Source organism: Budorcas taxicolor, chromosome 5, assembly GCF_023091745.1.
Source record: "Budorcas taxicolor isolate Tak-1 chromosome 5, Takin1.1, whole genome shotgun sequence".
NCBI lineage: Eukaryota > Metazoa > Chordata > Mammalia > Artiodactyla > Bovidae > Budorcas > Budorcas taxicolor.
This window is the reverse complement of record NC_068914.1, coordinates 121,815,302-121,833,444: the sequence shown is the minus strand read 5'-3', so window position 1 is coordinate 121,833,444 and position 18,143 is coordinate 121,815,302. Positions and strand designations below refer to the sequence as shown.

At 39.6% G+C, this 18,143-nt stretch overlaps 1 protein-coding gene across 2 annotated transcripts in view; it reads right to left on the bottom strand.

Moving 5' to 3' along the window:
- AMN1 (antagonist of mitotic exit network 1 homolog) overlaps positions 1–18,143 on the bottom strand; it is a 77,036-nt gene that overhangs the window by 39,616 nt on the left and 19,277 nt on the right. For both annotated transcript variants that reach the window (XM_052640728.1, XM_052640727.1), the window contains exon 2: positions 736–868. In XM_052640728.1, coding sequence (XP_052496688.1) covers positions 736–852 — 117 coding nt within the window. In that variant the 5' untranslated portion in view covers positions 853–868. The remainder of the gene's footprint in view (positions 1–735; positions 869–18,143) is intronic.

The window sequence follows — 18,143 nt, the reverse complement described above, 5'->3', positions numbered from 1 at the left end:
ACATACATAAAGGGAAAGGGAGTAAGTATAAGTTAGATGGAGTGAGGTGGCCAGAAGAAGAATGAAAAGAGTTTAGAAGAATGATTTTTAACTGATTGTTATCCTTGAATGGATAAAATCAATCTAGTAGGCTATGATCAACATTTTTTAATTGACATAAGACATACTAGAATAAAATAGAAAATATCCAAGTGTACTGCACACTGTACAGTTACACGTAGGTGTGGTTTGTGTCCTAGAGTCACAATGTAACATTCATATTTCTTCTTGTGGGTCTTTTTTTTCCATTCATTTTTTCGCTCTGCATTTTAATTTTTTCCAGATTTATTAAGGTATACTTAACCAAAGCGTTTAACATTTCTTGAAAACAGGTAGTTCATGGATGTTGGTATCATGAAGACAAGGGGAATAACTGGAACAGTGGGAGAAGATTTTTAATTTTTATTTTGTTTTTTGGCTGCTCAGCATGTGGGATCTTAGTTCCCCAACCAGGAATGAAATCTGCACCCTCTGCATCGGAAGCATTGAGTCTTAACCTCTGGACCCCCAGGGAAGTCAATGGGAGATTATTTTAGAAGCTATTACACAAGGACATTATGGTTATCTGGAGAAAAAAAGAACTTTAATATATTCTAAAATTACTCATCGTAATATAAAACATTGTTCCAAAAATCTGAAACCATAGCTCAACAGTAAAATATAATAAGCTTGCTTTACAGTTGTATATTTTCTTACCTCACTTATGTTTGAATCTGTTATCTGCCCCTGCACGCTCATAATTTTGATGAGTCTATCTTTTATGTTGGGTGGCAAAGGCTTAATGTCTGTGATATATCTAGAAATATTCTTCATGAAGCACCAAAGGCATCTGAAATACAAATACAATATGGTAAATTACACTATACAGGTATTGACTCCTAATATTTGTTTAATGCATTTGTTAGCACTTAGTTCTTTCATAAACAAGAAAGAAAAAAATGGGTGCACATTTTATATGAATATTTACAACTTAAGCTTGGTAAGATTCAAAAGCCTCAGTTATGAACAAGTTGCCCTTTTCCTCTACAACTTTTTCTCAGCATCCATCACTTACTAAAATGCATTCTGAATGACACAGAATCTTTCTTAAGTCAGTCTCTCCAATTCCTAAGATACACAGTTACTACCAAGCTTTTAGTCACGGACATTCCTAAGTAAACATTAAACTAGGGAATATCCAACAAACTTGCTTTCACTATTTTTCCTAAAAATTGTACAGGTATAAGAACCAAGACAAAACTGTAACCACAAAGATTCCACAAATAGTACAAATCAGAGATAATAAACTTAGTGCCAGTATTATATATCACAGTCATTAAGGCAGGCAACAACCAAGACCCATACAACCAACATGCTTCATATTAATATGTGGCCTGAAATACCTGTATGTTAAATAAATACAAATCTTTCTTAGTTTCTGCGTACAAATACTTTCACATATACACACTTGAATTTTTTTAGTGCGGTCTTTTTCTTTTTCTTTTCTTCTTTTGGTTGCCTCTGCCTTTCTTTCTCCTATCTTCCCCCTTCCATTAGTTTAGTTCCTCATGCTATTCCTTGTATATTCTTATTTTTCCTCTGTGCTTGTACACACACACACACACACACACACACACATTCACTCACACATGTATCTATGTTCTCACACATACTTTTAAAAGTTAGGGTGGGGGTGGGGAGAGATTACTGTTTCTTAGAATGGCATCAGTGTATACTCACTTTTCTACAAACTCTTTCATTTAATAATAATTCTTTAAAGCATCAAGTATAGTTTTAATTCTCCTTTAGTGGCTAAATATTGTATTTCATAGTGTAGATGACTTAGTCATCCCCTATTGAGGAGCACTCTACTGTTTCTAGGATATAACATATGTTGTCAGATTATTTTCTTCATATTTCCATCAGCAGTGTTGGAGAGTTCCTTTTCCTCTACATTGCTAAGCAATATATGTTATTGTTCATTTTATTTATTTATTTTTCCATTTATTTTCATTATGTCCATTTCCCAATCTCATCCCCCAGCTCTAGGAAATCATTTTAATGTCTAATGTGTATCCTTTTGTTTTATGTATCCTTTTAACATGATTGTTCTATGGATGTATTTCTAATGTGTGTGTGTGGTATTTGTCATAGATTTGTTTAGTTTTTCACTGAGCACTATTTTTCTTACTCTTAAATGTTGACAGATATCATGGGCGAAAACTAGTATCTCATTACTAATTTAATTCTTATTTCTCTAATTGCTAGTAAGTTTAACATCTTTTTATAAAGTTGCTGGCCATCTAGATATTCTTTCCTCAAAATAATCTATTCATATCTTTTATCTATTTTGCTATGTTTTTTACTTAAATTTATGAGCTATTTTTGTGGTCAAATACATGACTGATTTTGTATGTGCTCTATAAATATTTGGAAAATGTGCATTTTCTATCTGAGAGTTGTAATGTTCTCTTTCCATGTTTTATATATGCGTGTCTAAATATCTCTCTCCATGTATGTACATGTATGTGCACATAAATATATTATGTGTGTTAGTGTTAATCTCTCAGTTGTGCCCAACACTTTGCAACCCCATGGACTGTAGCCTACCAGACTCTTCTGTCCATGGGATTTTTCAGGCAAGAATACATTTCCTTCTCCAGGGGATCTTCCCAACCCGTGGATTGAACTCAGGCCTCCGGTATTGCAGACACGTTCTTTACCATCTGAGCCACTGTGTATGTGATTATTCATTGATTAGTATCATTTAATTCTTCTATGTTCTTATTCTTTCTACTAAATCTGTAGAAGTCTTAGTTTGCAATACTTGTACTTTTTAAAAAATAGTTATTTATTTGGCTGTGCTGGGTCTTAGTTGCATCATGTGGGATCTTAGTTCCCTGACCAGGGATGGAACCCATGCCGCTTGCAGTAAGAACATGGAGTCTTAACCACTGGACCACAGGGAAGTCCCTTACCTTTCATTTTTTACTTAAAAATTCTCTTGTAATTGATTTTTATAACTATCAAGAGTTGTGCAGAATCTGAGAGTTGATCCTACTTACCAGTTTATGAGTTAGCTTTATTATCATTTTATGAATGCTGGCAGAAGAATGCTGGGTCAGTGAAAAACGACTTTATTACTCAGGATAAGAGCAGTAGCCAGGGAATTTCCCAGGATTCTTCCGTGGTTAAGAATCTGCCTGCCAATGCAGGGGACTGGGGTTCGAACCCTGGTCCAGGAATTAAGAACCCACATGCTGCTAAGCAACTTAACCCCATACTTCACAACCATGAGCCTGTGCACCCTAGAGCTTGTGCTCCATAACAAGAGAAGCCACAGCAATGAGCAGAGTAACCCCTGGTCACTGCAACTAGAGAAACCCCATGGGCAGCAACAAAGACCCAGCTCAGTCAAAAATAAATAAATTTAAAAAAAGAAAAATAGTAGCTGGAGCTTCATGTTTGTGTTGGTTATCCATGCCCCAGGTCCTACAGTATAATGTAGGAAAGTCAGTCCAGATAGATGTTTACTCATGTAGTGGGTTGTATTACAAGACAGAAACACTGAGTTTGAGGGGGTTCACCATTTTTATAACAACTGGAAGCAAGACTGCTCTTTTTGGAAGGAGAAAATACTTCATCTCTCAAGGCTGTTTACTACAAATGCAACCTTCAGAAATGGCCTAGGTAATCAAGGCCCTGCATTCTTGGTATACCCAGCAAGAATGTGCAGGTCCATGGTGTTGCCTCTTCCAACAATCCACCCCAGTAAGTTCTTGGCTTAATTCAAATATTCATGGAAGTATGCCACTCTATCAGCTACTTTAATTTGACCAACAGAGGCTAAAACCTAATCTGTTCAATTTGTCTCTTACAGCACTTAATTAAAACTATTATCAATAGCCAACTCATTGGAAAAGACCCTGATCCAAGGAAATACTGAAAGCAAAGGAGAAAGGGATGGCAGAGGATGAGGTAGTTAGATAGCATCACTGACTCAATGGACATGAAACTGAGCAAACTGTCAGAGATAGTGGAGGACAGAGGAGCCTGGAGTGCTACAGTCCACAGGGCCACAAAGAGTTGGATATATGACTTAGTGAGTGAACAACTATCAATGTCATGGTCTTTATAGACTGGGACCTGGGGACTGGAGACCACGAAAAGAGGGACGCAGGGGACCCAAGTCTCGAGTGAAACAAGGGTGCTTTATTTGTGGCAGAGTGTGCTTATATATCCCCATACAAGGAAGCTTTAGGCAGCAAAAATGAAGTTGAGCAAAAACAGAACCAGGTGAATAACAATCGTCACAGGGCCAAAAGACAATCCATATCTGAGTAATAGGGACGTGACTGAATAGTTTAAAGTAAAAGGTCACTGAAGGGAATCCATGTATGTGCTCTGTCTCATGATCTCAGTCCTAAGAACTGCGTGCAGCTCTGTTCATTTGTTTTCCAGGAACTGATAAGGAACAGAGGGCCCTTGAGAAACAGCACACAAAGGAAGAAAACAATTCCTTTAAGCTGATTCCTTAAAGTTGAATGTCCCCTGACATATCAGTAGTACTCCAAGTAGCAGGATAAGGCCAACCTGCAGTAACGACCTCAAAAGTAACCACTGGGCCCCAGATTCAGCTAACTGTGAAAAAGTGTGGCGTGGGGGAAGGTAACCAGTAGGTGTATTTTCAACACACAGGATGTGGTCAAAGTCCAGTCTATCACCTCTTATGAAAGATACAAGGGAATCTAGGTGGTTATTTCAATGACTACATTTTTCTTTCTTAGGGCTTTGAATTTTTAAAAATTTATCTGTTATTTTATCTATATTCATCTCTTAAGAATAACTGTTCCTTTGTTTTTGAACATTTCCAATATATTTGTTTTAAAATATCTTTCAAGTTATTCTACTGTCCGAAGTTAATAAAGTGTCAATTGTCCTATTTTCTGTTGAGTCTCTTTCATGCTATTTTGTTCTTTAGGTACTTTGTAAATTTTGACTGTTAACGCTTCTTTGGCAGAAGTAGTTTTGCGTGAGAATCCTGTGTTCTTGGTGTTGTGAAAGCAAACCTCATGGTGAAAGTCTGAGTTTTCCTCCACTTAAGGACACTGTCTTTGTCTGGTTGAATTGCAATAACAAAATGCCATAGATTGGATAGATCTGTTAAACAAAAGAACCTTAATTTTCACAGTTCTGGATGCTAGAAGGCTAAGATCAAAGTGCCAGCATGGTTGAGTTAGGGCTCTCTTCCTGACTCACAGCTGGCACCTTCTCTATGTGTCCTCTTATAGTAGAAGGGGCTAGGGATTTCTCTGGAGCTTCTTTGTAAAGACACTAATCCAATTTGTAAGATTTTGAAATGGAGCAGGACCCTATCATCCTTACCCCTACCCCATGTCCTCTGTCTGCCTTTTGTCTGTGGAAAACTTTAGTCAAAGAGAAAGTTTAATCAGAGAAGTGAGAAATGTGGAAAACAAAGAAAAACAGTCAAAAGAGACCAAATAATAATGTAGGCATTAAGCATAGTCAAGGACCTTTAGTTCTTTCTCAAGGCTACAGATAATATTCTGAGCCATATCCTGTGAACTGTTTTACAGATATTAAAACATAGGGGTGAAGAAATTAACTACATAATGACCAGACTGTACCCATGAAATGAGCTGTCACAGTTCCTAGAACTGGCCTCAAAGAAACGGTAACAAATGGATTTTGGAACTGAAGATTAACCGTACATAAAACAACCAATTAAAACCAATTAAAAGACACTTGCTCCTTGGAAGAAAAGCTAAGACAAACCTGCTGCTGCTGCTGCTAAGTCGCTTCAGTCGTGTCTGACTCTGCGACCCCATAGACGGCAGCCCACCAGGCTCTCCCGTCCCTGGGATTCTCCAGGCAAGAACGCTGGAGTGGGTTGCCATTTCCTTCTCCAATGCATGAAAGTGAAAAGTGAAAGTGAAGTCGCTCAGTCGTGTCCGACTCTTAGCAGCCCCATGGACTGCAACCTACCAGGCTCCTCTGTCCATGGGATTTTCCAGGCAACAGTACTGGAGTGGGATGCCATTGCCTTCTCCAATGACAAACCTAGACAACATATTAAAAAGCAGAGATATTACTTTGCCAACTAAGGTCCATATATTCAAAGCTATGTTTTTTCAGGAGTCACGTATGGATGTGAGAATTGGACCATAAAGAAAGTTGAGTGCCAAAGAATTGATGCTTTTGAACTGTGGTGCTGGAGAAGACTCTTGAGAGTCCCTTGGGCTACAAGGAGATCCAACCAGTCTATCCAAAAGGAAATCAGTCCTGAATATTCATTGGAAGGACTGATGCTGAAGCTGAAACTCTGATACTTTGACCACCTGATGTAAAGAATTGACTTCTTAGAGAAGACCCTGATGCTGGGAAAGATTGAAGGCAGGAGGAGAAGGGGACAACAGAGAATGAGATGATTAGATGGCATCATTGACTTGATGGACATGAATTTGAGCAAGCTTCAGGAGTTGGTGATGGACAGGGAAGCCTGGCATGCTGCAGTCCATGGGGTCACAAAGAGTCAGACATGACTGAGCGACTGGACTGAACTGAACTGAAAACAACCAAGATGACACTGGTCAGACCACTAATGACCAATTTGAGGATGACTGTCAGAGATGACTTCTGTTTCTCCGTGTAGCATCCCCCACTCCTGACTCTGTGTATAAAAGCTCTTACTCTCTGCTTCTTGGGGTGGGGAGTTGGCCTTTGGACATATGTTCAACCTCCCCACCAGTTGCCAGCATCTGAAATAAAGCAAACGTTTCTTTCCACCAACCCAGCCTGCTTACTGGATTTTGGGTGGTGAGCAGCCAGACCCCACACTTTTTGGTAACAGCTCCACCCTCATGATTTAAACACCTCCCAAAGGCTCCAGTTACTAAAGGCATCACCTTTATGGGTAGGATTGCAACATATGATACAAAAACATTTAGACCATAATAGGGCCTAATGAATATTCACAAATTCCAAAGCATAGTTAAATGGTATTTTTCCATCTGAGGATATTAATAGTGAAAATTCAGACCATATACCTGTGCATAATAAAGGCATGAGACACTAGGTTTTAAACAGGAATTCTAGTTTTGACTGGGATTTTATATCCTTGCCATCGATGTGGGCTGCTCTTGGAAGAGTGTGACTTGAAGTGAGATGACTGCAGAGTCAGCAGAGGTAGATTCTGAAGGTGGGCAGAAAGTCCTTCCTTGAAGGGTGATCTGGGTAACACATCTCCATGGATATCACTCTCACTTACCAAAACTATGTATCATTATGTTTCTACATTTTAAGTAATTCATTAGTAATTTAATAGACTGCAAGGAATAAGACTCATTGGAAAAGACTGATGCTGGAAGGGATTGGGGGCAGGAGGAGAAGGGGACGACAGGATGAGATGGCTTGGATGGCATCACCGACTTGATGGACGTGAGTTTGAGTGAACTCCAGGAGTTGGTGATGGACAGGGAGGCCTGGCGTACTGCGATTCATGGGGTCGCAAAGAGTCAGACATGACTGAGCAACTGAATTGAACTGAAGGAATAAGAAGGGTGACAAGTTTAGACATTCTTAGCTCTCCTTCTCTTCAACTCTGTTATGATGTTGAAATCAGATGCTCTACCACTAACAGAAATTTATGTCATTTATTCTAAAAGTTAAAAGCTTAGCAAAAAAGGATCATTTGTGGAGTAACTGCTTTATTAAGATATAACTGACATAACAGTGGGTTTTAGTGATTCTACACAGTTGTGTATCCATCTACTGCTGCTGCTAAGTTGCTTCAGTCGTGTCCAACTCTGTAAGACCCCATACGGCAGCCCATCAGGCTGGAAAAGACCCTGATGCTGGGAAAGACTGAAATCAGGAGGAGAAGGGGACGACAGAGGATGAGATGGTTGGATGGCATCACTGTCTCGATGGATATGAGTTTGAGCAAGCTCTGGGAGTTGGTGATGGACAGGGAAGCCTGGTGTGCTGCAGTCCATGGGGTCTCAGAGTCAAACACGACTGACTGAACTGAACTGACACAAAGAAAATGAAAATAATAATTTGAAAAGGTATTTCCACTACCATGTTCATTGCAACTTTATTTACAATATTAAGATATGGAAATAACCTAAGTGTCCATCAATGAATAAATGTATAAAGAAATATGTGGCATATATACAATAGAATATCACTCAGCCATAAAAAAGAATTATATCCTGTCATTTGCAGCAACATGGATAGACCTAGAGAGCATTATGGTAAGTGAGATGTCAGACAGAGAAAGTCAGATACCATATGACTTCTCTTATTTGTGGAGTATGAAAACAAAACAAAACAGAAAACCTAAACAAAAGTTCATAGATGCAGAAAACAGACTGGTGGTTCTTGGAGGTGGAGGCTGGGGGTAGGGGTTGGGGAGAAATAGCTGAACTGTTTGGCTTTTTTTAGTTTAAATAAATTGAATTAAAATTTTTAAAAATTATATTTCTAACTGCTATTTGTTATTTCAACTGGATGTTCTGATTAATTTTCCTGATAAGACACTCCTCCATAATTATCTAACGATATCACAATATTCCTGGTCAACAAAGTTAAAAAACTTCAGAGTAATTTTTAACTTCTGTCTTTCTTTGTTCCCTTTATTCAAAACTGTTCACCATATCTCAGAGCCAGAGGCAGTGCCATTAGAATGCTGGCCCAGTGAAGACATTATGAACTTAGGCAAGGATGTAAACCAAGCAGTTTACATCATGGAGAAGTCCCATTCCTCTGGACTAAACAGTGCACTTAGTAAGAGCTGACTGCTACTCTGGATCAAGTTCCTTACCTTGTTAGAAGGTAACAAAAACCAAGGTAACTCCAGAAATAGCTTGCTGAACAACTAGTCTGAACATATTTGGACTCCAAAAGGTTAGAAAGTATTATCTGAAAATATGGGCCTTAACATGGGAAACAATACTCCAATATGACAATGAAGGTCATGTAGTCAGTCTTTTTGTTTTAATTCAAAGTTTTGGATAATTTTTCTTCATATGTGCTCTTTTCATCTTTTTTCACTAAGCTCTATGTGTTCAAGTTCCATCCAAGTGAACACATACACATCTATTCTTTACTCTCCTAGCGACTGCATACTGGCATCTCTACCAGTGATGGACATTCCAACTCTCTTTTACCAGAATGAATTTTGCAATGACCATCATCACATATGTCTCTCAGTTTGGGCTCTTTCTACCCCTTTCCAAAATTTTAAGACAGTTTCCTGTCCCCTTATTCTTAGCTGCTCCCTAATTCGACTCTCTCTCTGCTCCCAGCATAGTTCCAAAACCTTCAATAACTTCCCACTGCTACAGAAATTAAACACCCATTTCATTCTCGTGGCCAACATTCTGCTCCTAATTACCTGGCTTTATGTCTTACTATTCCACTATTGTATTTTCCAGCCAGACAGAAATACTACGTACTGTCTTCTCACATATTTCTAACTTTCCTGTTTGTCAGACTTTGTTCTTTTTACTTCCTCTTGAATGTACTTCCATTTGCTAATCCCTCTTTTTGTCATTACTCCACTTATATTATAGTTATCTATATACTTGTGCTAGTCCCATAAGACTATACCTCTTTCATGCTAGTTATTTCCAACCATCATTGGCATAGTGGTTCATATGCCACGTGTGTTTTTTAAATGCATACTTAACTGAATCTGTTGCTGTTCAGTCATTCAGTTGTGTCTGATTCTTTGCAACCCCATGAACGGCAGCATGCCAGGCTTCCCTGTCCTTCACTATCTCCACTGAATACTTAGGGTTGATTTCCTTTAGGAGTGACTGGTTTGATGACCTTTTTGTCAAAGGCACTCTCAAGGGTCTTCCCCAGCACCATAGTTCTAAAGCATCAATTCTCTGGTGCTCAGCCTTCTTTATGATCCAACTCTCACATCCATATATGAACATGGGAAAAACCATAGCTTTGACTATACGGACATTTGTCAGCAAAGTGGTATCTCTGCTTTTTAATATGCTGTCTATATTTGTCATAGCTTTTCTTCCAAGGAGCAAGCATCTTTTAATTTCATGGCTGCAGTCACTGTCCACAGTGATTTTGGAACCCAAGAAAGTATAGTCTGTCACTGCTTCCACTGTTTCCCCATCTACCTGCCATGAAGTGATGTGACTGGGGGCTTCCCTGGTGGCTCAGCAGTAAAGAATCCATTTGCAATGCAGGAGCTGCAAGAGATATGGGTTCGATCCTTGGCTGGGTTCGATCCCCTGGAGGAGGGTACAGCAACCTACTCCAGTATTCTTGCCTGGAGAATCCGGTGGACAAAAGACCCTGATAGGCTACAGTCCATAGGGTCACAGAGAGTCAGACATGACTGAAGCAACTTAGCTGTATGCACAATGGGACTGGATGCCATGATCTTAGTTTTTTGAATGTTGAGTTTTAAGCCAGCTTTTTCACTCTCCTCTTTCACCTTCAAGAGATTCTTTAGTTCTTCACTTTCTGCCATTAGGATGGTATCATCTGCATATCTGAGGTTATTGATATTTCTTCCCATAATCGTGATTCCAGCTTGTGCTTCATCCAGCTTGGCATTTCAATGATGTACTCTCCACATCAGTTAAATGAGCACAGTGACTACAGCCTTGACATACTCATTTGGCAATTTTGAAACAGTCCGTTGTTCCATGTCCAGTTCTAGCTGTTGCTTCTTGTCCTGCATACAAGTTTCTTGGAGGCAGGTAAGGTGATCTGGTATTTCTATCTCTTTAAGAATTTTCCACAGTTTGTTGTGATCCAGAGAGTCAAAGGTTTTGGTGTAGTCAGTGAAGCAGAAGTAAATGTTTTTCTGGAACCCTCTTGCTTTTTCTATGATCCAAAAGATGTTTGGCAATTTGATCTCTGGTTCCTCTGCCTTCTCTAAATATAACTTGTACATCTGGAAGTTCTCAGTGCACATGCTGTTGAAGCCTAGTTTGAAGGATTTTGAGCATTACCTTGCTAGCATGTGAAATGAGTGTAACTGTGGTGTAGTTTGAACATTCTTTGGCATTGCCTTTCTTTGAGATTGGAATGAAAACTGACCTATTCCAGTCCTGTGGTGACTTCTGAGTTTTTCCCAAATTTGCTGGCATATTGAGTGCAGCACTTTCACAGCATCATCTTTTAGGAACTGAAATATCTCAGCTGGAATTCCATCATCCCCACTAGCTTTGTTTGCAGTAACGCTTCCTAAAGCCCACTTGATTTCTTACTCCAGGATGTCTGACTGTAGGTAGTGACCACACCATTGTGGTTATCCATGTCATTAAGACCTTTTTTGTATAGTTCTTCTGTGTATTCTTGCACCTTTTTTTAATCTTTTCTGCTTCTGTGAGGTCATTGCTGTTTCTCTCCTTTATTGTGCCCATCTTTGCATGAAAGTTTCCCTTGGTATCTCTGGTTTTCTTGAAGAGATCTCTAGTCTTTCCCATTCTAGTGTTTTCCTCTATTTCTTTGCACTCACTGTTCACTTAAGAAGGCTTTCTTATCTATCCTTGCTATTCTCTGGAACTCTGCATTCAGTTGGGTTTATCTTTCCCTTTTTCCTTTGCCTTTCACTTCTCTTGTTTTCTCAGCTATTTCTAAGGCCTCCTCAGACAACCACTTTGCCTTCTTGCATTTCCTTTTTTTGGGGGGGGGGCGGTGGTGGTTCTGGTAGCCACCTCCTGAACAATGTTAGGAACCTCCATCTATTGTTCTTCAGGCACTCTGTCTATCAGATTTAACCCCTTGAATCTGTTAGTCACTTCCACTGTATAATCTTAAGGGATTTATTTAGGTCATACCTGAATGGTCTAGTGGTTTCCCCTACTTTCTTCAATTTAAGTCTGAATTTTGTAATAAGGAGTTCATGATCTGATACATATATAGCTTCTCCATCTTTGACTACAAAGAATATAATCAATCTGATTTTGGTATTGATCATCTGGTGACCATCCACACATTGGTCATGTGTAGAGTCATCTCTTGTGTTGCTGGAAGAGGGTGCTTACCTGAATAGTAACTCCTAAAAATAAAAAACGATGGGTACAAAGAGATGGAAGACTTGAATCTGCCCACAGAGGTTCAGAGGATTATTTGCATGGAACCCTCAAGGGACCTTAGAATAGAGTTCAGAACTAAGAGATAGGAATTAAGTCACATCTTAGGAGAAAAAGGTCAGGCCTTAGGTAACAAAGCCCTTGTTACACTGCTTTCCATGATAGGTATGAAATAAGATTAATAACTAATATAAATGAATACTTACTATGTGCCAACCACTATTTCATGGAATTTACATGTACTGGCTTTTAATCTTCATAGCAGTTCAATAAGGCAGGTAATACTACCATGATCTTTCATTTACAGATGAGAAAACTGAAATTCAGACAAGATATATCATTTGCATAAGACTGTATAACTAGTAAATGTTAAGTGTATGTATAGAACCCAGGTAGTCTGTTTTCCTAACTTCTACTCTTAACCTACTGTGCCTTTCAGTTCAGTTCAGTTCAGTCACTAAGTTGTATCCACTATTAATGACCCTGTAGACTGCAGCATGCCAGGCTTCCCTGTCCTTCACCAACTCCCGGAGCTTGCTCAAACTCACGTCCATCAAGTCAGTGATGCCATCCAATCATCACATCCTCTCTCGTCCTGCCTTTAATCTTTCTGAGCATCAGGGTCTTTTCCAATGAAGGCTCACTGTTCTTTGAATCAGGTGGCCAAAATATTGGAGTTTCAGCTCCAGCACAAATCCTTCCAATGAATATTCAGGCCTGATTTCCTTTAGGATTGACTGGTTTGATCTCTTTGTTGTCCAAGGGACTCTCAAGAGTCTTCTCCAACACCACAGTTCAAAAGCATCAATTCTTCAGCACTCAGCTTTCTTTATAGTCAAAGTTTCACATCCATACATGACTACTGGAAAAACCATAGTTTAGAGTACACTGACCTTTGTCAGTAAAGGAATATCTCCACTTTTTAATATGCTGTCTAGGTTGGCCACAGCTTTTCTTCCAAGGAGCAAGCGTCTTTTCATTTCATGGCTGCAGTCACCATCTGCAGTGATTTTGGAGCCCCCCAAAATAAAGTTTGTCATTGTTTCCATTGTTTTCCTGTCTATTAGCCATAAAGTGATAGGACCAGATGCCATGATCTTAGTTCTATGAATGTTGTTTTAAGCCAGCTTTTTCACTCTCCTCTTTCACTTTCATCAAAAGGCTTTTAAGTTCCTCTTCGCTTTCTGCCATAAGGGTGATATCATCTGCATATCTGAGGTTATTGATATTTCTCCCAACAATCCTGATTTTAGCTTGTGTTTCATCCAGTCCAGCATTTCACATGATACACTCTGCACAGAAGTTAAATAAGCAAAGTGAAAATATACAGCCTTGATGTACTCCTTTCCCAACTGGAAACAGTCCATTGTTCCATGTCTGGTTCTAATTGTTGCTTCTTGACCTGCATACAGATTTCTCAGGAGGCAGATAAAGTGGTCTGATATTCCTATCACTTGAAGAATTTTCCAGTTTGCTGTGATCCAAACAGTCAAAGGCTTTAGTGTAGTCAATGAAGCAGAAGTAGATGTTCTAGAATTCTCTTGCTTTTTCTATGATGCAATGGATGTTGGCAATTTGATCTCTGGTTCCTCTGACTTTCCCAAATCCAGTTTGAACATCTGGAAGTTCTCAGTTCACATACTGCTGAAGCCTAGCATGGAGAATTTTGAGCATTACTTAGCTAGTGTGTGAGATGAGTACAATTGTGCAGTAGTTTGAACATTCTTTGGCATTGCCTTCCTTTGGGATTAGAATGAAAACTGACCTTTTCCAGTCCTATGGCCATTGCTGAGTTATCCATATTTGCTTGCATATTAAGTGTAGCACTTTCACAGTATCATCTTTTAGGATTTGAAATAGTTCAGCTGGAATTTCACCACCTCCACTAGCTTTGTTCATAGTAATGCTTCCTAAGGCCCTTTGGACTCTGCACTCCAGGATGTCTGGCTTTAGGTTAGCGACCACACCATCGTGGTTATCTGAGTCATGAAGATCTTTTTTTGTATAGTTCTTCTGTGTATTTTTGCCACCTCTTTTTAATATGTTCTGCTTCTGTTAAGTCCTTGCTCTTTCTCTCCTTCATTGAGCCCATCTTTGCATGCAATGTTCCCTTGTTATCTCTAATTTTCTTGAAGAGATTTCTAGTCTTTCCCAATCTATTGTTTTCCTCTATTTCTTCGTATTGATCACTTAAGAAGGCTTTCTTAATCTCCTTGCTATTCTTTGAAATTCTGCATTCAGATGGATATATCTTTCCTCTTCTCTTTTGTCTTTCGATTCTCTTCTTTTCCCAGCTATTTGTAAGGCCTTCTCAGACTACCATTTTGCTTTTTGCATTTCTTTTTCTTGGGGATGATTTTGATCATAGCCTCTGGTACAAGGATACAAACCTTCATCCATAGTTCTTTAGGCACTCTATCTGCCAGATCTAATCTGTTGAATCTATTTGCCACTTCCACATATAATTATAATTGTATAAACTGGGCATTGTTTTCACTTTGCCTCAGCCTGTTCATTCTTTCTGGAGCTATTTCTCCACTCTTCAGTAGAATATTGGGCACCTACTGACCTGGGGAGCTCATCTTTCCATGTCATATCTTTTTACCTTTTCATACTGTTCATGGGGTTCTCAAGGCAAGAATACTGAAGTAGTTTGCCATTCCCTTCTTGAGTGGACCACGTCTTGTCAGAATTCTCCCCCATGACCCATCCGTCTTAGGTGGCCCTACACATCATGGCTCACTTTCACTGAGTTAGACAGGACTATGATCCAAGTGATCAGTTTGATTAGTTTTCTGTAATTGTGGTTTCTATTTTGTCTGCCCTCTGAAGGATTAAGGTAAGAGGCTTGTGAAGCTTCCTGATGGGAGGGCCTGGCTGTGGGGGAATGTGGGTCTTGCTCTGATGGGCTATGCTCAATAAATCTTTAATCCAATTTTCTGTTGATGGGTGGGGCTGTGTTTCCTCCCTGTAGTTTGGTCTTAGGCCAAACTATGGTATGGGGATGGTGACCTTCTTCAAAAGGGCTTATGCCAGGACTGTTGTATTTAGTGCTCCTTACCCCATGGCCGGCCACTGTCGATCCACGTCTCCCCCAGAGACTCCTGGACACTCACAGGCAAGTTTGGCTCAGTCTCTATTTGGGTCACTGCTCCTTTCTTCTGGGTCCTGGTGCACACTAGGTTTTGTTTGTGCCCTCCACGAGTGTTGCCCCAGTCCTGTGGAAGTTCTGTAATCAAATCCCACTGGCCTTCAAAGTCAAATTCCCTGGGGGTTCTCAGTCCCTTTACTGGATCCCCAGTTGGGAAATATGTTGTGGCCCTAGAACTTTTGCAACAGTGTGAGAAATTCTTTGGTGTAACTGTTCTCCTGTTTGTGGGTTATCCGCTCAGTGGTTCTATGGTGGGGCTCACACGCCATCCCTCCCAGGTCTGCTGCAGCCAGAGTCCCTGTCCTCGCAGGAGGCCACTGCTGACCCATGCCCCCACAGGAGACAAACACTCAAAGGCAGGTCTGGCTCAGTCTCTTGTGGGGTCCCTGAGTCCTGGTGCGAATGTTTTGTTTGAGCCCTCTGAGCTCTCTGGTGGGTATGGGGTGTGATTCAAAACATGATTTCGCCCCTCCTACTGTCTTGTTGGGGCTTATCCTTTGCCCCTGGACATGCGGTATCTTTTTTTGGTGGGATCCAACATTCTTCTGTCAATGGTTGTTCAGCTATTAGTTGCAACTTTGGAGTTCTCGTAGGAGAAGATGAGTGCATGTCCTTTTACTCTGCCATCTTTCTGGTAGCTTTTGCTTATCAAGTTCTTTGCTTTCCTTGAACTTGACTGTAACTGTTTTGACTTGTGGATTTATTTGTACTGGTTTTGTCTTACTCCTGGCTTGTTTTTACTTTTGTGAAGCCTGAGGCTGATGCCATGGACGAAGGCTGAGGCATTGGTGGGTGGAGGAGACCTCTGCCACCTCCATGGGCCTTGGGAAACCTCTGAAGTGCCCCAGGAACCCTTTGATGGGCCATGGCTGCTCGGCTTTCTCAGATGCTGAACCACTCTGTCTTTACTGACAGAAAAGATATTCTGTTTGGATGAAGTATAAAAACTATGCCAAGAACTAAACCAAGATACTTTATTCAGGACTCTATGCAAGACTGAGTCTACATAAAGGAGAATCAATAGATTTTTCTTTTATGAAAAGTGACTGTGGACTGAGGGCCAGAAGTTTATGAGATATAACATAAATATCAAATCCTACTCTTTTAGAAGGCATTTGGTAGGTTAAAGCAATTGTTCTTCTCAATCTTAACTTTTTTTGTGGCAATATTAATAGACTGAAAGCTCCTGGAGATAAACAATTTCCTTTATAACTGCAATTTCCAGCACAATTTCTGGTGTAAAATAATTAATAGTAACAGTAACTAGCATTTAGTATATATTACTTGCTGCTGCTGCTGCTGCTTAAGTCGCTTCAGTCGTGTCCGACTCTGTGCGACCCCATAGACGGCAGCCCACCAGGCTCCCCCGTCCCTGGTATTCTCCAGGCAAGAACACTGGAGTGGATTGTCATTTCCTTCTCCAATGCATGAAAGTGAAAAGTGAAAGTGAAGTTGCTCAGTCCTGTCTGATTCTTAGCGACCCCATGGACTGCAGCCTATCAGGCTCCTCCGCCCATGGGATTTTCCAGGCAAGAGTACTGGAGTGGGGTGCCATCACCTTCTCCGATATATTACTTGCTAGTGTTAAAATAAAATGGAAACTAAGCTTGAAAATCCTCCAAGAAAACAAAACCAGCTAGGCTACATAAGTGAAACTCTAGATTATTTCATGAACTTAAGCAAAAGTTAACTTAGACTGTTTCTTATATATGCTTCTGATAACAATAGGTAAAACTTAAATCATCTTCCAAAATAGTATAAGATAAACATTTTTAACCAAATTCCTGTCATCTGTAAACTTCCACTGTAATAGCCAATCATTGTAAATGTTAAATGACTTCCTCATTCTCACTTTATAAACCATCCTGTAACTACATAACTCTGAACTTCTAACCACTTTCAGCTGAAGTCTCTGTTCATGACTAGCTTCTTCCTCATTCAAAAAAATATTCATAACAAATAAATCTCTCTTTATTTTCTTCTGACAGTTTTTGGTGTCAGAAGTGGGACCTATAGACAACCCCTAATTAGTCAAGGGCGTGGTGAGTAAACAACTACCAGTATGAATAGAGTTCATTATGCTCACTATTTTCTCACTGACCATGGAGTTTCATGGTAAATCTCTCTTGGATCCAAGCATCACTACCTTTTGTGTTGAGCTCTCCAATTTTACTAAGAACTGTTACTGAAACTTTTTGGTAAGTACCCAACCCTGTTCAAAAAGTGGGGGGTTGGGAGGAGTAATCCCCTGGTTTCAGAACAGCTGTTCAAAAACCGTACCCTTCAGAGTTAAGATGTCCTAGAGAATCTAAGGTGAAGATGGATTCTACCTGGTCCAAATCACAGACTAAGATCTTGAGACTTTTTGAAAAAATAGGTGAACTTTATGAAGGATAACTGGATTTGCAGTAGCCACTTTGGGGAATCTTTAATTTAGATATGACAGTCCATCTTAGTGACACCCTTAAAAAAAAAAAATATCCCAAACTTCTCAGAGACAATGGTAGGCAAAAACTTCTAAAAGACAAAATGACCCCAGAAATAGCTTCCCTAAAAGAATCATTACAGCACACAGACAGAAAAATTTTGGTAAAACTCTGGCCATAAGCAGGTAACCTTAATTTATTCCATCTGTCAGAAACAATTTGGATTCAGCTATTTTTTTTTAAGCTTTATATTATTGTACCTGATGCATGGCTAAATTTTTAAAATGAAAGTTATATGATCTGTGTCTATTTATGCATATAGATGCATGTATACACAAATTCATGTATGCTATGTGAAAATTTTTAAAGAGCTCTATTTAATCTACTTAAAGGAAAATAAGCACTTATGTAAATTATAGAGACTAACCCACATGTTTTTCAAGTTTGTAT